Raw genomic sequence first — 24,029 nt, forward strand, 5'->3', positions numbered from 1 at the left:
CTTCCTACGCGGCGTGGGGCACCGCTACAGAAGGAGCCGAGTCAACAGGATGGAGCAGAGAACCGAGATTCCCTCGTGTCACTCATCACTGTTATGGCCTCAGTTACACAACTCAGTTTGTCAGACGGAACCAGCTCCCTCTCTTAGTCCTCTGTCACCAAGAATAAGGACAACTGCCTGCTCGGGAGGAGGAGGAGGAGGAAGAAATGACTGCGGAGTTAGGCATTAGCTCAGGAGCATCCTCACGGAGTTAGTTCAACTGCTCAGGAGTCTCCAAGGAGCCAGGTTTTTCTGCTCGGTAGAAACAGGCGTTCTCCACCTTAGTTCTGGGATCTGTAACTCCTCCTCGGTGGTGCATTATGGAACCAAATGGAAATAGGACTCACAGACACAGAAAACAACCTCATGGCTATCAGGGGGTAATGGGGGTGCAAAAGGATAAATTGGCAGTTTGAGATTTGCAGATACTAACCGCTATATATAAAATAGATAAGCAACAAGTTTCTACAGTACAGCACAGGCAACTATATTCAATAAAAAGAAGAAAGTAAATGGGGTTCTCATCACAAGAAAAAAATTAGTCTTTCTATTTTTCTAATTGCGTATCTATATTAGATGATGGATGTTCACTTAAATTATGATAATAATCACTTCATGATGGATGTGTATCAAACCCTTACGCTGTATATCAAACTTACGCCATGCTGGGAGTCAATTTTATATCATTAAAACAGGAAGGAAAAAAAGAACCAAAAAAAAAAAAGGTACAGTGTAATATATAAATTATATCTCAATAAAGCTGGGAGAAGAGATTTTTTTAAAACCTGTGAGTTTTTAAATATTTGTTGTTTAAAAAAAAAGGGGGTTCCACAAGAGTGAAAAACACAAGGAACTGATCCCACTGAGGGACGTGGTGTTTGAGCTGAAGGCTGAACGATCAGAAAGGAGACGGGGGGTCGGGTGGCGTCTGTCGGCAAAGGGACAACAGAGGCACCCGCCCAGGGTGGAGGGACCGTCCCATCCAGCAAACAGAAGGTGGCCCGAGTGCCCGATGCCCTGAAAGGAAGCGGGAGGGGCCGGAAAGGGAGCCTGGAGGCTGAAGAGGGGGCCAGGAGGGGCAGGCCTTGCAGGCTCCCTTCAAATGTGGGTCTTCAACCTGAGAACCAGAGGAAGAGTCTGCACGGTGTCAGGTAGGGAAACCGCCAGATCTGATCTGCCTTTTCAGAAGTTCACGCTGGCTGTTGGGGGCAGAAGGGATGAAGGAGGACCAGGCAGATGGGAGAGGCCCGCAGGGAGGACACTGCCTTTCCCCAGACGCAGAACACGCAGCTTACACAGAGCATCCACGGGAGAGACGGGGGAGCAGACAGGAGAGCAGGCAGACTGGCTGAGAGGAAAGCGATGGAAGAAACGTTCCAGTCTGGAGGCTCTGAGCACAGCTAGATCGACTTTGCACCTCATTTTCCAGATGGGCTTTTATTTTCTTTGCTTCGGTGCATCCTGTGCCCCCACTTTCCATCCACTCCCCCCACCCCCCCCAGACCACGTTACTTTGGCGCTGAGTTGCCAGAATTTGCATCCCATCTCTCCCAAAGGCTTGGAAGTGAGGTGCGACAGGTGTCGTCGGGTCAGCTCAGCACCCCCTCGGAGCCGCCCCGCCCGGAAGCCCTCAGCTCCTCCGGCGAGGATGACTTAGCTGGATTCTGGAGATGAGGAAAAATGACTAAAACGTTTAAAAACTCAGTTCTCGGGGGAGGGTGTCACTCAGTGGTAGAGCGCGTGCTTAGCATGGACGAGCCCCTGGGCGCGAGCCCCAGGACCTCCATTAAAACAAAATTAAATGAATAAATAAACCTAATGGCCTCCTCCCAAAAAACAAAAAATGAATAAAAATAAAAAATAAAAATTCAGTTTTACTGGTGATACTTCCCAGAGCGGCTGACACTACAGCTCACATAGCATCACTGCTGACGTGTTATGTCCCCTTAATCCACAAACTCTGGCACAAACTCACCTCATCTCTGTTAAATGTTACAAACCCTGTGGGGGGAGGCAAAACCGTCCAAATTTCACTTGTTAAGGCAATTTTGAAAGTCCAAATTATTTTTTTCCCTATTCATATTTTGCTAGTATTTTATTTGCACTAAATCTCTCCTTGTTGAGGAGTTTCTAAAAACCATAACATTACATAATAGGTGGTGACAACCTCCATTCACTTCATCACTTTAATCTCTGAAGAGCAAACACCAAACTGGGAGAAAATGGGAGAAAATGGCACCCAAACACAGGGGAAAAAAACATAAAAATAGGTGGAAGATTGAATGCACTGTCATGAAACGCAATAGTCGAAAGATGAGGACTGCCATCATCGATTTACAGATTGATAATTTCATGTATTCATGCATTCTTCATTCAGAGTTACCTGATATGTAATTCCTATATGATTTACATTAATAGCAACTTAAGAGATTCACCAGAGGTTCCCAACTGGGGATCAGATGTGTCCTGGAAGGATCATGAGGCTGTGTTTGGCGAAAGGAGGACATTGAAAGTGAAGGAGCTGCTGGAGGCGGACGGAGCACCACGTTCATTATTTCAGTGCAGTCCAAACTGGGTTTACTGATTATGTGTTTATCTGAGGTATGGTATTCCACTGCATAAAGAAATCTGACTACAAGTATCAACACCAATCAAAACCACCCCACAAACTTCTCTCCGTCAGCTCTCTTGGAGATTTCCACCTCCGGCCACGAAGGAGTAGCCAGTAAGAGGCTCACTTTCCTTTGGAGAGCAACTAGAAATGCAGAATAAAAATTTGCTTGAAAGTGTGGGACAGCGACCAAAGGAGTCAAAACTTGGACTAGATGGAAAAGATGCTCCTTCAGGGAGGCCCAGCTTTCTGCAGTTCACTTTTCCTCTCCAGGATTGGCTAATTTTTAGTGCGGAGAGAGAAACTGATAGAAGGTAACTGAGGTAACTGATAGATAGATAGAAGGTAACTGAGGAGAGGTCGGTAATTCTTTAGCATCTCCAATAATCTCATAGGGCTGGGGAGGCAAGAACTGGAGTCCAGGACAGCCAAAGAAGCAGCCTGGAACTAAAGTCCCACAGACAAGGGCGATTCAAAGACTGGCATTTTACATATGATCCAGCAGTCCCACTCATGAGCATATATCTGGAGGGAACGCTAATTCAAAAAGATACATGCACCCAATGTTCATAGCAGCACTACTTACAACAGCCAAGACATGGAAGCAACCTAAATGTCCATCGACAGAGGACTGGATAAAGAAGTTGTGGTATATTTATACAGTGGAATACTACTCAGCCATAAAAAATAAAATACCATTTGCAGCAGCATGGATAGACAAAGAGATCATCATTCTAAGTGAAGTAAGCCAGAAAAAGAAAGAAAAATACCGTATGATATCACTCATACGTGGAATCTTAAAAAAAAAAAAAAAGGACACTATGAACTCACCTACAAAATAGAAACAGACTCCCAGACTTAGTAAACAATCATGGTTACTGGGGAAAGGCGGTGGGAGGGGATAAATTTGGGAGTTTGACATTTACAAATGTTAGCCACTATATATAAAAATAGATTTTAAAAAAAATTTCTTTTGTATTGCACAGAGAACTATGCTTAATATCTTATAATAACCTTTAATGGAAAAAAATATGAAAAGAAATATATGTATGTATACGCAAGGCTGGGACATTGTGCTATGCACCAGAAATTGATACACTGTAATTGACTATACTTCAATTAAAAAAAATAACACAAACCAAAGACTGGCATTTTATCATGAGTTTCCTCCCACAGTTTTTGTCTATGACGTTACAAACAGCAACAGTCAAGAAGCAAATTGAAGGCGTACAAAAATCAAAGTTTACACCCATCTCATGATGATGGGAAAACAAAACTTGGAGTCAATGCTTCATAAATAAAGTGAGATTCTAAATAACACAGGCGACCCGCTGTTGGTACTCGGGGAGACAATCTCATAGGACCAGGGTAAAGGAAAGGTAGACTATACCTTAGAAAGACTACAGACGAGCCTCAAGTCTTTGATTGGATTGAGATGGCTTGCCGCTGCTGCCCCGCAGAGGACAGGATGAAGTCTCCCTGGAGTGAAGAATCATCACCCAGACTCCTCTGGTCTGAATGCTTATGCCTCCTCCACAAATTCATACACTGAAATCCTAACGCCCAAAGGGAGGGCATCAGGAGGTGACGCCTTGAGAGCTTCTTAGGTCATGACAGTGGAGTCCTTATGATGGGATTAACGTTCTTATAAAAGAGACCTCACAGAGCTCTCTCTCCCCTTCCACCATGCGAGAACACCGCAAGACGGTGTCAGCTGCGAACCAGGAAGAGGGCCTTCACCAGAACGCACCTGTCCTGAAACTCTGACCTTGGATCTCCCAGCCTCCAGAAGTGGGAGAGATAGATTTCTGTTGTTCATGGGCCATCCATTTTGTGGTATTTGCTACTGCAGCCTGAATAGACCAAGACACAGACCCTGTAGATTTTTCCCTACAAATGCTTGCTGTTCAATCAAAAATTACCCGACATACCGAAAATAAACTGTCAAGATTAAATTAAACAATAAAAACAGACCCCCAATACAGTCTGCATTTTGAAAGTCTCATAGGGCTTTAAAGTCACTGCCTTAAACAGGTACAAATGCAATGAAAGGACACACGGCACAGTCCAGCCGTCAGTCAAACACGAGAGTCTTACCCCACTTTGAATGTCTGGCCGCATTTAAGCCCCACTCCTCCCCCTTTCCCTCTTGCTCCAGAACTGGGTAAACTGATAATAAAGCCCACCTTTTGAGTTTTGTCTGTTTTGTTTTGGTGCCAGTAGGGAAGTTTGAGCCATTCCAACCCCAGCCCCGACATGGACATCCTGAGCATCAAACCAAGACCACTTCTCTCTGCTGAAGCCACTGTGCGGGCTTGGGCGCCTGCTCTGCCCTCCCAGGAAGGTCCCATTACGTGGGTGATAAAGCTGCTCGTACCCTCTTGGAGGTGGCTGCTGCATCGTCAGTCTTGAAATCCAAGCCGATTTTGCGGGGGGGTGGGGGGCAGGGAAAAGCTGCCCTCTGCGGGGCAGCCGCAAAACAGAAGCAAAACTGATCCAAAATACTGGAGTTCTTTGACGTGGGTTTTTAAAATAACTCTGATTAATAATATTTCTTAAAAGGACATGATCTGATAACGCATTATACTGGAATCAATCATTAAAAAAAGAATCAACTAGAAATACTTTCTAAAAAATTGAACGCAATAGATCAGTCTCAAGCATATTGGACACAGATGGAGACAGGATGAGTGAGCTAAAAATTAGGTCAGTGGAAAATAACCAGACATGAGCATAGGGGAAAATTTATAGCCTTAAGTACATATATTCCTAAAATAAGAAAGGCTAAAATTCATTGATGTGATTATTCATTTCAAAAAGTTAGAAAAAGAACAGTAAGTTATACCAGAAGAAAGCAGGGGCGGAAAAAGAAATATCCAAATAAAAGAACAAACCCTATGAGGCTGAAATCTGTTCTAGAGAAGATATTTTTCAATTTATTTATTTATATATGTTTTTAACTGAAGTATCGTCAGTTTACAACGTGTCAACTTCTGGTCTACAGGACAAGGCTTCAGTCATCCATGAACATACATATATTCATTTTCATATTCTTTTTCCCCGTAAGTTACTACAAGAAACTGAATATAGTTAGGGAGGATGATGACATTGATAAACCTCTTATAAAACTAGTCTTGAAAAAAGAAAGAAGACGCCAACTAGCCACATGAGGGATCAGAGAAAAAATAGAAAGGAATTGCAGTGCAGACCCTCACACGTAAAAAAAAAAAATGATAAAAAGACATGGGGAATTTTATGACAAAAACCTTGAACTTAATGACAGAAACCTTAAATGAGAATAACCAATTCCCAGAATACAATTTGCCAAAGCTGACCCAAAACGAAATCAAAAATTTAAACAGTCTTATGCTTAAAATAAAAAATTTAATCTGTAATGTTTAAACCCTTCCTCAAAAAAAAAAAAGGCTCAGATTGCTGCATCAGTGAATTTCTCCAAATATTTAAAAATTACATGATGTCCGTCTTTACACATTCATTCACTCCCAGAAAAATAGAAGGAAAATTTTCCTATTTGTTTTTTGAGGGAAAGCATAATTTTGATGCCTCTGAAGGAGAATAAAGGAGACAAAAATCATACATTTGTCCCAAAATGTGTAGAAAACGTTGATACAATTCTACATTTATTCATGATTTCTAAAAATCTTAGTGAAGGAGTAATAGAAGAGGACTAAATTAATCTCATCAGAGTATCTGCCAGAGGTGTAGAACCAACAGTACAATTAGTGGCAAAATATTTAAATTTTCTCGCTGAGATATGGAAATAACAAAAATATCTACCACCACAATATTGAACTGAAGGTCTGACTCGTGCAATAAAGCGAGGCAAAAACAAGACGTAAGGACTGGAAAAGACGAAATACAACTGTCATAATTTGCAGACAGCATGACTGTGTATGCAGAAAATCCCAAAGGATAGAGTCAAAATTTGGCATTAGCAAGTGAATGTATCAAGGTCAATGGATATAAAATCAAGATATCAACCAAAGTTTTCATATTATAGACACAGAAACTAAGGCTCAGAAAAGTGCCCACGTCCAACATGACAACTTCAAATTGAAAAAAGGGTGACTCTCAGCCCAGGGCACGAGCTTTCTTACAGGGATGCCCCAGCAGTCAAGCACTTGTTTGAAGTACACAGGCTGCAGAAATGGTTTCGATTCCAGGTCACTTGTCATCAAATAGAGGCCAGTGCGCAGTTTAGACCCTATGCTTCCTGGGCACCAAGACATTTTAGGGCGAGGGTGTAGCTCAAGGGGTAGAGCGCATGCTTAGCATGCATGAGGCCCCAGTACCTCCCTCTAAAAAAGTTACCTCCCCCTCAAAAAATTATTAAAACAAAAAGACATTCTAAAATGCTGCAGTGACCATGCAGGGTAAGGAAAAGGAACAATGAAGGGGTCTGAATGACCTGAACATCTGCTTCTGGCACAAGCTGAGGGTCAAGGATCACCCGGAGTGGCTGGATTCCCCTACGTTAGACCTACAGATGGGCTGAAGGGAAGTTCTGGGTGTGTCCCGGGTCTGTCACAGGAGGGGGGGGAAAGACTAGACCAGAGGGCTGCTTGGCCCTGGCCTCACCTCTACACAGGGCATCAAGCTTGAACTTCAGATATTATCTGCCAATGAGGCTGCACACAGAATGGCAGACAGACACTGACAGGATTCAAAGTAGGAGGTGTTTATCACACAACTTTAAACTCATGTCCCAGAATATGACAATGAATGTATGCATGTGTGTGACTGAAGCACTGCTCTGCACAGCAGAAACTGACACAGCATTGTACACTGACTAGACTTCAATAAAAAAGTTAAAAAATAGACATACAGGTTTCTTCTATATAGCACAGGGAGCTACATTCAGTATCTTGCAATAACCTATAATGAAAAAGAATATGAAAACGAATATATGTGTGTACATATGACTGAAACGTGACGGCGTACACCAGAAATCGGCACAACATTGCAAACTGACTCTGCTTCAATTTAAAAATAAACTCATGCCCCTTTCTTTGTCCTTAATACCTACAACACACCATTAATTAACATTTTCTATAAATTCTGCGATTATAAATACTATGATTACATAAATGAGATGATGTATCTGTATGTGAATACTATCATTTTATCACATACGAATATTTAAAACTTTTGGAGCACTCATTCGGCCTTCTTCCTTTCCCTCCGCTTCCTCCCCGCGCCCCCAGGCCCCTGCTCCTTCCTCACCTGCTCTTTCTGAAAACATGGACGTGGCCAGGACACCCAAGGCCAGCCCTAGAAAGACTGTGGATTCCTCAGTGGCCAGAGAGACTCTAGGAATATGCAGATGGAACGTGAGGGGTGATGGGGTCCTTGCCCTGTACGTGGGGACACAGCCAGAAAGACTGCCCTAGTTTTTAGTTCTAGTCTGGTGTCATCTCAAGACGCTGGGGCTACAGTAGGAAGTTTGGGGGTTTTGTTACGGTAGCCGCAGCTTTTGCGCGGTCAAGTTGCTGACTGCTGTCAGGCATGATGGCTCAGCCTGTGGCCCCGAGGACCAGGGGCCTCCTCTGGGCTTCATGGAGGACTTCCTGCTGGCAACAGCACTGGCAGATTCACCAAAGCGCAAACCGAGCAGGTGCTTAGGGCACAGTTAAACTGGAGCACAACCCCCTTGCTTGCTGCAAGAAAAATGCAGAGCATTTCTCATCTGGTGAACTTGTTCAGAATTTAACTCTGCCTTCCAAAGAAAACCAAAAAGTAACTCTTTTCATGTTTAGCTTGCTTTTAAGTTGTCTGTAGTTTTGAGTAACTTTATGTTCAGTGGAAGTGGGGGTATACCAGAGTTTTGTCACTGTTTTTGTGGTTGTTTCGAAGTTATGCAAAAGTTTTAACCTCTCCCTGGTAACCACTCCCTAAATTTGCCTGGATCAGTGCCCTCCTGGACTTTTTTTCTCCAGCACACGTTGCCTGTTCAACATCTCTATTTTCGACTTAGCCCCACATAACTCAATCCAACTTGTGCCAAGCTGTTGGCTTGCAACGCCTAGATTCAGGCAGTCTGGTTATCATTTCATTATTTTGTTTTCCATGAACAGTATTTTTCTCAAAATTACACAGCACAATGTTGCATTTATAAAGCAACTCCCACAGAGCCCCTAACACACAGTACATACGAAGGACCCTGAACTTGCCCTCCTACCGCCGCCCTGGGATCCTGCACCAGCAGAGCACACATCTCTGTGAGGGAGATGGGGTTGGTTTTTCCCCCGGTTCATCATGCGGCCGGCTAATCCAGGTTTAGGTAGGTGGAATGGAGACGGGGATGTGGGGGAAGAAAAGGGAACAGCGTTGAAATCTCCATTTAGCAGATTAAATTCTACTCCCCCGAATCAAAGCTGGTCTTCAGCACTCTGGGGTGGCCCTTCTCCGGGTCCTGTTTCAGCCTCTGCATATTGTTCAGGAAAATTAGCAGACACGTTTCAGAACACGTTTAGAGTCATGAGATGGAGAGAGGAGAAATTACTGATCACCTGTTTCCTTAGCAAGGGGTGGAGTCATCAGAAGACAAAAGGAAGATCCAGGAAGACCACAGAAGGGTGATCTGTTGAAATTCCAGGAGCCACAGGTAGAGATTGAACCCACTGGTCAATTCTAGCCTCGGGCTCCTCCTGACTTACCTCCACCAGCTTGTTGGCGTGCTCCCGGAAAACCTGGGCATATTCCTTCACTTCCTTCTCATTCCCACTCTTTGCAGCCTCAATGAGAACTAGCAAAGGGACGTTGGTTTCCAAGAAAGAGTCAGATATGTGATCCATCACTGCTTTCCGAAGCTACGGAAAAAAAAAAAAAAAAGAACACACACAATTAAGGAAGAGAGGAATTTTCTATTGGAGCGTACTTCTCATTTAGCAATGTGAATTAAATCTGGGAAGAGTTCTCCTAAAACTCCAGCTCTCATTATCCACAGACATAATGTTCAAACTCTCTTATTAATTTTCCCGCTGCTTATCGTATCAAAGGAAGACAAAGAGATATGCTTGATGGATGGTTCTGAGTTAACTGTGTTATATGCCGACTTGAAAAGTGACACATATGGCCTACAGTTCAACACGTGATAGGCTCTCCTCAGCAAAGGTCTGCTCTCATCCTTCAGTGGCCCAGATGTCTCCCTTTGGGTTTCAGATTGTGATTCACTTCAAGAACTCAAGCTCTTAAAAAAAAAAAAAAAAAAGGAGAAATCTAGACGTCAGTCAGCAGGTGGGGAGAACTTGAGATGCAGAACTTGCTGCTGTGCAGTCTCCTGCCCTTTCTAGAAACATTATTTGTACCTGATGGAGGTGGAAACATAAACAGCTAACAGTCTCAAAAATGTGTCCGCCCAGGTGATGCGATGATACAGTTGCTGCGCTCCAGAAGGAAGTCCTGAGGCTTGTTCTTCAAGGTAAGTAGGAATAAACGCACTCAAACCTCTAACAATGCATAATGACACATTGTCCCTACACTGTTCAAGTGGGAAGCAGGGCAGCGGCAGGAAAAGGAAACGAAACTGCACCCAACAGTCACCTTAGTGCTGCTTCGCTCATAATTGTCAGAACGTACACAGGGAGAACACACGCCCAACACAGACAAACACAAGAGAAAATGATGAACAATGTGCATATTTTCCAAACAAATATTCCCATTCAGGAGTGCTCAGGCCAAAGGTTTGATAGGGTGATACATACACATTTATCATTGGTCAGAGGAAGGAGAACTTTGCACAAATCTCAGTTCCTTTTTGCACTAGTTACCATAAGGTGTGCACATGTGTAGATGTAACTTTGTTTGGCTTCAATCTGGGCTCAGTTGGACATTTCACCATATAAAATATAACAAAGCCTATGGAAAATTTACCTTAATTAGTTATTCTTTAGCCAGGTGTGTTAAATGTCTTTGCAGGAATACTATTTTTATGGGTGAGCACATATATTCTGCATCTATATGATGTGACAGATAGCTAAGATCCACCAAGATCTTTACATATTATGTCACTTAATCCCCACAACCACACTGCAAGACAGGGAGGCTTCTCATCTCAGTTTTCCAAATGAAGAAAATGGGAGTTGGAAAAGTTAAATCACTTGCCCGCACTATATACAGTAATCAAGACGTGGAAACAACTTAAATCTCCAATGACAGAGAACTGAATAAAGAAGCTGTGGTATATTTATACAATGGAATACTACTCAGCCATAAAAAAGAATAAAATAATGCCATCTGAAGTAACATGGATGGACCTAGAGATCATCATTCTAAGTGAAGTAAGCCAGAAAGAGAAAGAAAAATACCATATGCTATCACTCATATATAGAATCTAAAAAAAGAAAAAAGACACTAATGAACTTATCTACAAAACAGAAACAGAATCACAGATATTGTTATATAATCTTATAGTTACTGAGAGGAAAGGGGGTGGGAAGGAATAAATTGGGAGTTCAAGATTTGCAAATTTTAGCTAGTATATATAAAATAGATAAACAATAAGTTTCTTCTGTGTAGCACAGGGAACTATATTCAATATCTCATAGTCACCTATAATGAAAAAGAATACGAAAACGAATACATGTATGCATGACTGAAACACAATGCTGTACCCCAGAAACCGACACATTGTAAACTGACTATACTGCAATTAAAAACATACAATTCTAGTTTGTTGGCGCTATTGCACACCTTGAAGCTTATTAGTTATAGCTGTCGGTCTGCCCTAACCTAACTAAAACACGTTGAAACAGACTTCTTCTTTTTTCCCATGAATTTTGCCTTCTTTCAGGCTGCTTTCCTCCTCTGCATCCTTCCTACTTCAAAGGTGGACCACAGGCCAGCCTCTCTGTCGTTTTCTGGGAGCTTGCTAGAAAAGCAAACCCCGGGCCCCATCCCAGCCCTCCGTTTCAATCAGAATCTGCATTTTCATCCAGTGCCTAGGCGACTCCAACAAACAACGAAGTTTAAAGAGCAGCGTCCTGGATGCCCACCGCATCGGTCAAGTTCTTAGCTGCAAGCATTGGAAACTAATTCTGGAAGGTTTAAGCAGAAAACTTCTATTAGTTCAAAGAAGGAACTTCTCCTATTATCGTTAAGAATAACTCAGAAATGTCAGGACACTGTGTCTTCACGTCATTAACTTCTGATTCAAAGTCAGGCAAATGCACCTAATTTTTAACTAGGTGAAACACAGATCCAAAGTCAGGGTCATGCGTCAAAATCAAGCTGCAAGGGTGAAGGAGGAAGGTGTGGAGGGGAAAGTGTTTTGTACAAACAACTGTTCTGGCCATTTTAGTTTCTTAGACCAAAATTCACATAATGAGGAATCCCCTAAATGCAGGAGAGGAATTCAGATGCTGGCCCCAAAACAGAAAATGGCCAATAACTAATGGATCTAGTAAAACAATAATCTAGGTACTCAAGTATGGGTGGAAGGTTAAAAAAATAGATATATTTATCAGGAAACAATAAAGGTGAAGGGTGCTTACAAGGGACAAGATTAGAAACTGTGGACTATGACAGGAATGGCACGCACCTGGCAACAGGTCCTGTCTATGCCCACACCAGGCATGATTGATCCTTCTCAACACAGTGTTCCCGGTAGCTACCAATGGTCAATCCTATTTCTCCTGCAGGAGGAAAGCTTTCTCTGTCTGCTGAACGTTACCTGCAATTTAAGTGTTTTTGCATGCCGGTCTGTAGGCAAAATTATCTCTGTGCGGCCGAGCAATTCAGCACCATCTTGATTTTTGGAAACAGAAGTTAACACCCAAGTCTAGGCTGGGTTGATGGTGTTTAGCAAATGGCTGACCAGTTAACATGCCTTTTCATTTAGACAGATGTTTAGAAAAATCCTGTTAAGAATAACAGTGCTAACTTCTTTGCTTCAGTGACGTAAGACACACTGATCAAGGTCAAATTCAGGGTAGAGGGTAATTTTAAACCAGGCTCAAAACTTTGAACCTTTCATCTTTCCATGGAGACAGCTGCTCCAGGCTCTTCACAGTTACTGACATTTCTTACCATATTTCCTTGCTCTTTGGGGTGTAATTGTTATTAAAAATGAAAAATCTAAGCAACAAAGTGTCTGGGCCAGGAGCCATCTAGCCTAGAGGGCTTGACAAGAATTGAGCCTCATTAAGGCAGGCAAATTGCAGCCAGTCGGAAGGCCAATTAAGGCGATCAGGCAGTGCAGGAATCCACCCACAGCCACTTTTATTAGCTAAGGTGCCAGCAATGCAGAGAGTCCGCTGTTAATGACAGCGCTGCTCATAGTTTGGGCTGGGGGTGGGGGCAGATGGCGGGGAGCAGAGCCGTGTCTATGAAGCTTGTGCCATAAGAGGATAATCACTGTTTTTGCTTTATTTTGTTTTCTTTATAAGAAACACACAAAAGTCTTTGGCTATTCTATTCATTATCTGGATGGCGCTGACTACCTTCTCTGAAGCAAAATCATTTTAATTGGGATACTAGCTTCTTTACTTAATGGAACCAATTACTTCTAAAAAGAAAAGAAAGAGAAAAAAAAAAAAAGAAAAGAAAAGGAGCAGTTCATCAGGCTTCATGCTTTGCTCCATACACCGCCCCCCTCCCCAGTTCAGGCTCTGCTGGATCAATTCAAAGCACATTGGGGGCCAATGTACATGGCCCCAAATAGCAAACATGTGATGGTTTAGTTTAGCCAGATAAACAGTCCTTGCCCTCCAGATTTTTCCTCCAGGCGTGCTGATGCAGTCAAGATAAAAGTTGGTACCCAACCTGCTGATGGAGTAAAAACCACTGAGGCAAATTTAGGTAACTGTAGTAGATTTGTTATATGAACGACCCCATTCTTCACCTCTCTTCGTGTCCAAGCCCACCGCCATATAACTGTATTGCCTGCCCTTTCTGGCTTTAGGATGGGCCGTGTGGCATGCTTAGGGTCAACGGATGTTGGCCACCACGATGCATGCAGGCGTGTGAAGGGCCCCGTCACCCCTGGGCTTGCTTGGTCTGGTTCTCTGCCATTCTCGTGAGAAGGACATGCCCAGGTTAGACTGCTTGTCCTAGGAAGAGGGAGGCAAATGTGGAACAGAACTAAGTCACCTCAGTCATCCCCAACAAGGCCATCTTAGGACAGACAAGAGCACCTGAGCCCGTGCACATGAGAGGGCCTGCCCAGGGGGACCACCCCCGACCAGCGAGCAACAGGTGCTACTACTGCCTGTCGCTGGGATGTTCACTGCGCTGTTGTAACAAAAGGTAACTGATAAAATGCGTGTTTAATTAGAATGCCTTTCTGTGGTCACTACACCATCGTTTGAGGGAAACGCCGTCTAAATAAATTTCTGAGGGAATCAGTCATCCCTCCAGAGACAGAAGTGATGTTGAATCCTAGTGAACCCTCCTCCTAGGAGCTGAAACTATGAGATTCTGTGACTTCCTGGGGTTTTAGGAGTCTTAAAAAAAATGGAGGACTCATGGGTCAAGATGTGTCTTCTGCAAAAACGTTACCAATGGGTTATACTTGCTTTTATGTAACTATCTTATTATAACTTGTTGGTCAAAGTGTTTTAGAACAGTAAGTTGTGAGACTTTCAACAAAGGCTCAAGACAGTGGAGGTGAGACCCCTCCCAGAGATAACCGGGACCCACTTCCCACCTTCTGCCATCTTGAATTGGTAATTACGGCATGTTTGAGAACCTGTGAGCCAGGGGGTGACAGAGGTTAGAGGGGACATGCCTTATGACAGAGATCTTTGAAAGGTGCAGATGAAGTGTGTGACAATCTAGCATTCTATTTTTTTTTTCCTCATTCTTAAGAGCTTTAGGATCAAACCATATTCATCCTAAATCTATCTACCTATCCACAGTCCATGAGCTCAGGCATATCCAAAATTGAGAGTCAGAGTCCTAAGCAGCCAGGACAGGGACACCTTGAACTTGGTACCATCCAGCAAGTGCAGGGACTCATAAATGCTGCCTTCATTAGCTCATGGGCCCTGTGATTTGTGTCCCTGATGGATAGGGGCACATTTTTTTGACCCCTCCAGTAAACAGGCGATGTAATTCCTCTGTAAATTGACTATTAGAATGGTTTAAATGCCCTTGCCTACAAGCTGAAAGGCATAGTTAACACTTTTTACATAAGCTGGAAGACTAAAATTTAGCCATCAATCAAGCAGGGCAGAAAGGAATGACTTGACAAAAATCATTCGTTAAGTCTGACAGGAGTCAAGAACACAAGGCTTTCTTCCAACTGTTGAAATGTATGTGCGACAAGGGAACATTAATTGCGTAGGACAAGACATTTGAAGGTATTAGCTTAGCACTACCCGTCTATTTTCCCCAATTAAGGCTATTCATCAACGTAAATAAGTACATTTTCCTCAGCAAGGCAAAGGGGTACAGTCCAGGGATCATGACGATTCTAAACAATATACTTTTTTACTTCATGGGAAGGCAGAGTGATCAAAGGAGAGGTATATTTTAATGTACAAACTCAAGAAGAATGAACTGTCTCAAAAATGACCAGAAATGGTCTGCCCAGGGCATGGGACACAAGAAGTGTGTGATGTGTACTGAGCCAGCTTCACACAGATCCTGCAGAAGCGTTTTGTAACAAAGTCTAAAAATCTGCAACCACGCGATGAATATGAAACAGTTCCCTGAAAAAGACAGCTCAGCAAAACATGGCTCTTCCCAGCCAGCCAGAACCACAGAAGCTTAAACTTGGGTGAGGCTCTGAAGGTCGGAAGGCCACGTGTCCAATTTTAATCTAACCAATGGAAGGATACCTGTGTGATCCTTTTCAATGGATGAAAATTCATTCTTTCTCTCGTTTCAGTTTTACTGAGATAAAATTGAGATTGAAATAAAATTGTAAGATATTTAAAGTGTACATCATGGTGATTTGATATACATTGTGAAAGGATTTGCTTCCTTTTAGTTAATTAACATATCCATCACCTCACTTTATCATTATTATTATTGGTGAAAACTTTAAGTTCCACCCTCTTAGCAGACTTCAATGCTACAGTGCAGTGCTATCACCTATGGTCTCTATGTTTCCCATGGGGTCCTCAGACCTCATGCATCTCACAGCTGAAGGTCTGCACCCTTTACTAAGCTCTCCCACCCTCAGCCCCTTGCAACCGCTTTTCTACTCTCTGTTTTTGTTTTAAGTTTGACTTTTATTTTTTTGAGATTCCACATATAAGTGATACCCTGCGTATTTGTCTTTTTCTCTTTGGCTTATGTCACCTAGCATACCGCCCTCAAAACTCACCCACATTGTCGCAAATGGCAACATTTCCTTCTTCCTCAAGGCTGAATAGTATTCCCTTGTGTGTGTGTGGATTTATTTCACAGATACCTCACATCTTCGTTACCCATCCATCTGTTGATGGGCACTTCGGTTGCTTCCATATCTTGACTGTTGTCAGTAATGATGCCTGGACACGGGAGGTCAGATATTTGTTTGATATCCTGTTTTCATTTCCTTCGGACACATTCCCAGAAGTGGACCAGCTGGATCATATGGTAGTTCTAGTTTTAATTTTTTGAGGAACTTTCATGCTGTTCTCCAGCACGGCTGCAGCAGCTTACATTCCCGCCAACGGTGCACGAGGGCTTTCTTTTCTCCATGCCCACACCCACACGTGTTCTCTTTTGTCCTTTTGGTAAAAGCCATCCTAACAGGTATCTCACTGTGGTTTGATTTGCATCTCCCTGATGATTAGTGATGCAGAGCATGTTTTCATGTACCTGTTGACCATCTGTACATCTTTGGTAGAGAAATGACTATTCGGGTTCTCTGCCCATTTTTTAATTGAACTCCTCCTTCCTTTCCTTTCCTTTCCTTTCCTTTCCTTTCCTTTCCTTTCCTTTCCTTTCCTTTCCTTTCCTTTCCTTTCCTTTCCCTTCCTTCCTTCCTTCCTTCCTTCCTTCCTTCCTTCCTTCCTTCCTTCCTTCCTTCCTTCCTTCCTATCTATCTTCTTTTTTGCTGCTGAGTTGTATGAGTTCCTTGGCTATTCTGGATATTAACCTCTTATCAGATGTATGATTTGCAAATATTTTCTCACATTCCATGAGCTGCTTTGTCATCCTGTGGGTTGTCCCCTGTGCTGTGTAGAAGCTTTTAGTTTCGTGTAATCCCACTTCTTTGTTTCTTTGTTTCTTTGTTTTTGCTTTTGCTGCCTTTGCTTTTGGTGTCAAATCCAAAAACTCATTGCTGAGAACACTGCCAAGGCATCCATGGTTTCAGGTCTTATGTTCAAGTCTTTAATCCACTTTGACTTGATTTTTGTGTACAGTGTGGGATAGGAGTCCCATGTCGTTCTTCTGCATGTGGATATTCAGTTTTCCTAACACCATTTATTAAAGAAACTATGCTTTCCCCATTATACATTCTTTTCTTTATTATTGATGTGTAGTCAGTTTATGATGCTGTGTCAGTTTCTGGTGTACAGCATCACGTCTCAGTCATACATGCGCATACATATATTCCCTTTCTTTCTTTTTTTCATTATAGGTCACTCCTATTAACATTCTTGACTCTAGAACTTCATTCTTTTTTTTTTTTAACATTTTTTATTGATTTATAATCATTTTACAATGTTGTGTCAAATTCCAGTGTTCAGCACAATTTTTCAGTTATTCATGGACATATACACACTTATTGTCACATTTTTTCTCTGTGAGTTATCATAACATTTTGTGTATATTTCCCTGTGCTATACAGTGTAGTCTATTCTACAATTTTCTTGTAAAAGTAATAAACGTCCCTTAATTATTTGTCTTCAATTGTGCATTTCAAAATCTTCTTGATTTCACAGGGGAAGAAAAGGACCCACGAAGAAAAATCTACACAAATGCTGCATTAGTATTAAAGACATTTAAATGTTAGGCCAAAGAAAAGAGATGAGATTAAAAGCACAAAAAATAAAATGGGGTCATTAGTAATGCAGCCAGCTCAAAGGAGGCAAGGACCTTAATGCAAGAATAGAAGTAGTTCACAGAGAGGGAAAACATGCTTTATCTTTTTATTGCTTTATTCCACTCTCCCTGCTTAGTAACTGGTGTTCACTCACTCACTCCCTCTGCTAGCATCTGAAGAGTTCCCGGTGTACCAAGCACTGGGTTTGATCAGGGACACAGGAAAATAAGACAGACCAACCACTCTCACTCACTGCTGGGAAGTCCTCTACTGGGTGGACTCCCAGTTACTGAAAAAGCTGCAGTGATGAACCTGACCACACGTGCTTGACTGGCCTCGTAACGACGCGGCGTAGAGGCCGGCATGCATTCCTCCTGCTCAGTGAGTGAGAGGCAGGCCCAGGGAACCCTCCAGAAAAGTCCAGATCTGTTACATTCCCTTCACATCATATTACGAAAGATTTCTTCCCTCTCAGGGCTCTCCCACATCTCCATCAGAACAGACGTACTTCCAAATTCCCAGCTGGCCCGGAAGATTTGGCTTTTCAAAAGGGTGGAATTTAAGGTAGCGCAGGGGAAGGGGGAAAAGACATTTCTAGGGTGACCACCTGGCTCCGAGCCCTTAACCCAGACCGATTCGTCTCTGCGTCTGGAAGGCCTCCTCAGTTTCCAGCGGCTTACTGCCCTTACTGTTGGCCCTGTGTGTGTCTGTTTTCACAGCTTGCAGAGATCCTTCCCAAACATTGCTTCAGCACACCTTCCTTGCAGTGTGACGGTGCAGGGAAAGGTGCGGTTTGCAGGTGAAGCAGCATTTTCTTTGTTACACAGATGAGGAAAGGGAGGGTCCACTGGCTGCAGAAATGACAGAGTCAGGTCTTCGGGATCCAAGGATAGTGTTATTTTGCTTGAGGTGCGTGTGTTTAGGAATCTGGCTGCTCAAATTCACAAATCCCAATTGGACCACAATCATCTTTCCTTCCATCCTTCACTCCCACGCCTAGTCAACCACTCACCCCCAGCATTCTGTCCCCTCGGGCGCTGCTCACCACACAAGGGGATCTCAGTTTAGTTACCTGGGTACCTCGTTCTGAGGATCTATCAACTGCCACGGATTAACTGGCATTGCATGGACAGCAGGTGCTTGAATCCAGTGTGACTCAAGAGTTGCACCGGAGAAGTTAACTCCGGCAAGGACCCTTAGGAAGCCAGTGAAAACCGCTCAGAGAAAGATCTGACACCGCCCTGCCCCTCCACCTCCTGCCCACTGCACCAGCCACTGGGACAGACACCACTGAACGAATGGGCTTCACAGAAGGCTGACAGTAGAAGCCTATAAAAAGCACGTAAAGAGGAACATACAGAAGGGAACAGCTCCTAAAACCATCTTTCTTTCTGGTGGGGTCCATCTACACACCTGTCACAGTGGGCAGGATTTACGCCAGGTGGAGTCATCTGGCCCTGTACTTCCATATTTCTGGCCATTCCACACCACAACACAAGTCCAGTGGGTCTCAGAAGAATCCCCATTGTAAACACAAGAGCCTCTGGGAGGACCCCACCCCAAACTTCCCAGTTCCCCACTCCAGGTGTCAGATGAGTGACACTTCAAGTCACTTGAGCAGGACGGGAAGCTTAGGGGAAGAAGATGCAGCCAGGTAAGGAGGACGGATGAGGGGCGCCCACTTGTTGCTACAGTTATCACTTATAAATGAACCTCTAACGCGTCTGATCATCTGTGGTTCCTTAAAGACCACATCACATTTTCTAAAACGGAAAACATTTCTCTGTGGCCCCCTGCTGTATCACAGTGACAGATAACCATGTACCTCTGAGCTGACGTCTCTCTCCGGGGGTCCAGCCACCCCCGTGTGCTGTACCTCTTCCCTTCCTGTCTGTAACTACTGCACAGCGCTGCGTGTCCACCAGCTGCTGAATTCTTCCCTCGAGGGGCTTCATTACAGACAGAGGCCTCATGATGACTCCACATTTCCAAGTTTGTGGGAATCCCGTAATATGACCGCTACTATGACTGTGTAAGGTACAGGCAGGAGACGGCCAGGTTTAAGGTCCCTCACTTTTTCAGGGAATCTGGACTATTATTCCACATTTGTTTTATCTCGAGCAGACTCTTGCTTCTAGAGCATGACCTGGCCTAGTTTTCCTCCAAAGGGCCAGACAGTATATAACAGAGCCTTTTGCAGCCAGTTGAGCTCTGCCACAGCCACTCGGCTCTACTTTTGTCCAGCAAAAGCCGACAATACAACTTATTACGTAAACAGGCAGAGGTCCAGATTTGGACCAAAGGTTCACAGGCACCTGTTTAACACGGTTTCATCTGTGGATTTTTAAGTCTTGTGGCCTTGTCACTCTGTCCACGTTGCTCTGTTGCTTCGCCACTGCAATCCCCTGGCTGTTTTTCAAGCTCCACTCACCCACTATTTACTTAAAACTGAGTATCCGTGGTACCCAGCAGCTACCCACTCAAGAAGAGACCTGAGGAGGCTGGAGATGGCCCCAAGAGCCCCGCCGGGGCTAGTCTGACTGCTAATGTTTGACCAAGTTGACTTTTATTCTCTTCGCCTCACACTCCACTAGAAAACAAAGGTTATTCCAGTGGTGTCGAAGCAAGTTCCTCTCTAGGAGAAGCTTTGAGGCAAAGAACAAGGAGGAAGAGTTAGGTGTAGAGCAGAAGCTGCTGACTTTTCCTAAAGAATTCTGTGGATTAGGAGAGTCTCTGGTCAATCTTGATACAGCCTAGACTCCAAATTCTGATATTTCTTCCTAATTTGGCCAAAGAATTGCATGTACTTCCAGAGACTGGCCAAAAACACAAGGAACACACGCCGAGAGCCCCGGGCAAGCTGGTTTCTATGGTGACACATGGACGCAATGAAAGTGGATCAGTCATGGGTAATCCAGTTGTCACTGGTGATGGTGGCATCTATAGATACAGCCTCAGGACCACACTGATCTAAGCCTTCACATTTCAAAGGAGAGGCTGAGGGAGCCCTGCTCATCAGGCGTGGTTCCTGACTGCTGACTTCTTCCTACCCCCGCGCCCCTTCTCCCCTCTATCCCAGGCCCAGCTGCCCGGACCCCTCGGCTTGCTTCGACCACAGGTGCTCATCACCTTCTTGGTCGGCCCCTTTAGGCAGCTGTGACTCCGCCTGCAGCTATTTAAGACAGCTTGGTCCTCACTGAAATTGAAGGAATCACATAAAGATATAGAAGTTTCTCAGCTTAGAGTTAACAGGATTCATGCGCTACCAAGAAACCACGGGATGAGAGAGGAAGTGCTGAGACTGGTTATTCAGCCAAACTTCTGACAAGCACTTATGGCTGGATCCGAAGGAAGACACCCTCTTATCACCAAAGTCCTCAGGACAAATGGTTCTTCTCCAATCCTGGAACACGAGGGCACAATCCAGCTAACTTTTTCTCCCGGAAAATACCAGGCAGGTGTGCTAGTCTCTCAATCTGCATTCAATCAGCTATCCATCCGCCTCCCCCAGCAAAAATTAAAGTCCTTGACTTTCCCCCCTATGATTAATTAGAAAAGTTATGATCAAAATCTCACTCATGGTTCAATGTCTTGCACAGACATGGATGGTTTAGGGAAGGGAAAAGACAGCAGTATTAAATGGGAAGGCTATTATTTTGATTATTATGGAAGCTCTCAAGATGTTATTAATTGATATTTACTTTATATTCTTCCTGTTAATGGAATTTTAATAAAAGCTATAAACTGAGACAAAAGTGCATCAACTTTAACAACTACAGTCATTAAAAGGACAAGCTTCAGAACCAGCCCATGTGGGTTCACTAACTTCCAAGCTTTCTATTGGCAAGAAATTTGATCTCACAGTCAGAACTCCAAAACTCTACTCTGTGAAAATAAAATCTTTTTGATATTAATAGGTTGTTGAATTGAATTGTAGATAAAGTGTCCAGGAAAGAATGGACACTTGCTAAACAAATGTCAAACATTTTCAGTGGGTTTCAGCTTTGCTTTTTTGACCTTCATACATAATCAGCTACAAAAAGGGGCCCTCAGATGATTAAGGGGGTTTGGCTACTTCAGCCGTCTCCATGATGAGACAGCTGCTCAGTTCCTAAGCCTAACCACTCTTAGTGCTCAGAGCTCTGGAAAAGCAAGCCAATTGTTTGTGAAGCTGTGAATTCATATGCAATGATAGTCACTACCTGTAGGGACTCTAAACAAACTTCTTTACTGAAGCTTTTATCTGTGCCTTAAACTTAGACTAAGTAGAGGGGAAAAAAATAAAAGCAACAACACATTAGTTCTGCAGCACAAAACCAACATCAGTGGTTGATAATTACAAAATCAGTGATCTGAATTCCATTTTCTAACCACTAAAATTGCCCAGCAATGGTACCCACTGCTGGGGAAGGGACAGGCTCCCATCTCTAAGGCAGAGGCTGTTGCAGAGGATTTTAAGGATGCTGAAGAAAGACCTTTTGCCCCGAGAGAAGACCTTAGAGGCCCTTCTATTTCTAAGAGTTTAGGAATCCGTAATTACTGAATCCATATTTTCTCTTTTCAAAGCTGGTTGAGAAATAAGCCCAGAAGATACTAATGCCTTCCCTTCCTACCTCTCCTTTTCCCTGACTCCTATCCTGCTCTGATTTTGGGGTAACTGGAAATCTTCATACACATGTAATCACATAATCACCACTCATCTTTTAAAATAAACATCTAAAGAGACTGCAACTTTCTGAAGTTAAAGATAAGTGTGATTTTTTTTTCTCCCTCTCACTGGGGGATATTCTTTGTTGAGATGGTTCAGTTTCTTAGCATTTTTTTTTCTGTATGTGAAGGAAATTTTCCATGCTCCAGCCTGACAAAAATACCTGTCCTGGGTACAGTTTCCTGAAATGTGGCACCATATGTGCATCAGTAAACATTATGTGTGGAGTAAATTAAGCAGAGCCTTATAATTGGGCAGTAAGGAAATTACTGTAGACCTGAAAGAATAAATCAGCAGTATTAAAACGCTCTCCCATTTTCTCTGAAGCACTTCAGAGCGCCATAAAAAGGCTCGTGTCACTGTGATAAACATCGGAAAGAAATGCATTTGGAGCCACACAACCTGAAGGACACCACAATTCAAACAGGTCTTCAGATCTGGAGTCCAAAGTAGCATCTCATCATAAAATTTAAAAGTCGCCACTAATGTAGGCGAAGAAAAGGAAGCCGCCTGACACCGAGACTTCGGGGAGAAACTTGCTCACAGAGCAGGTGCAGTGAAGCCTTGAACGGATAGATGCTGTGGCGCGGGGCCAAGGCTCAGGGAAAGAGTCGCACATCATAAACAGAACAGCAGCGCTGTGAGTCAAAACCGGATCAGTGTTACTGGATTCTTTTTCCTTTTGCTTCAGGCTTCAAGCTTGCGCAGCACTGCCCTGTTACTGATCCTGTCTTTATTTACAAGGTTGATGGGTCGCTCGTCACGAAATCTTTTTGCATTTATTTCAATTTCCTAAAATACCACATAAAAATATGATTTATCTTGATTACTGAGCTTTTTAGTTCTCCCTAATATCTTGTGCCAGAGGCGAGTGCCTCGTTCCCCTCACCCTCCTCTTGGCCCTGCCCCAGGAAGCACAGAACTTGCCAAGCCCTTCAACACAGCACAGTGAACAGTCAGACCATCCATTTCTAATCTTGGCCCATGGGGAGAGGAGGTTCAAGCATGGATTCTCCCTCCCTCAAAACACATACTGTTTCCATGAAGCGGGGAGGTCTAGTAGAGGCCAAATGGATTGGAGAGGAGTTGGAGGCTTAACCAACCTTCAAATAAATCCTCCAAAGCACTGTGATGAGATCTAAAAGCTCCCACCATCAGAAACAAAGGCAGTGGAATTCCAACCTGCCAGAACATCACAAATTACCTGGAAAGCATTTTACGATACAGAGTTTAAGCTGCCACCAAATGTACATGAAATCAGAATTTCCCAAGATGGAGCCATATACATGTTTCCCCCACTATCCGAAAGTAGGGCATTCCTATGAAACCTTTTCACAAGCCGAAATGGTGTAAAATGAAGAAGCAATTACCTTCGGACGCATCTTGCTAACCGATGCACAAAATAAATCAAGATAAATCACAGACACAGTTCAAAGTCATGGGCTGCATGCTGAGCTGTGGGATGTGTACAGTTCTCGAGGAAGGAGCTTGGTGGGGCCACTCTTGCTGCCTGGGGTGTCTTCTGCCTCTGTAAGAGCTGAATAGTATTTTCACTTTTCCCCCTTTTGTGCAAAAGGAAATACCCTCCAGATTTCTTTCAGCTAGCAAAAAGAGGAACAAAGGTAGGACTTTCCTCCAAGCAAAATGGCACAAAATGAACTTTCAAAAAGTGGGGTAAACCTGCACCTGCGTTTCGGCAGGTTCTTGAGCTGACTTTCCTAAAGCCATCC

The 24,029-nt window shown here is 43.5% G+C and overlaps 1 protein-coding gene across 5 annotated transcripts in view; it reads right to left on the reverse strand.

Moving 5' to 3' along the window:
• The window catches only part of CTNNA2 (catenin alpha 2), a 944,650-nt gene that overhangs the window by 200,885 nt on the left and 719,736 nt on the right, over positions 1-24,029 (reverse strand). For all 5 annotated transcript variants that reach the window (XM_064481973.1, XM_064481977.1, XM_064481975.1 and 2 more), the window contains one exon: positions 9,328-9,480. In XM_064481973.1, coding sequence (XP_064338043.1) covers positions 9,328-9,480 — 153 coding nt within the window. The remainder of the gene's footprint in view (positions 1-9,327; positions 9,481-24,029) is intronic.

Source organism: Camelus dromedarius, chromosome 33, assembly GCF_036321535.1.
Source record: "Camelus dromedarius isolate mCamDro1 chromosome 33, mCamDro1.pat, whole genome shotgun sequence".
NCBI classification, from domain to species: domain Eukaryota; kingdom Metazoa; phylum Chordata; class Mammalia; order Artiodactyla; family Camelidae; genus Camelus; species Camelus dromedarius.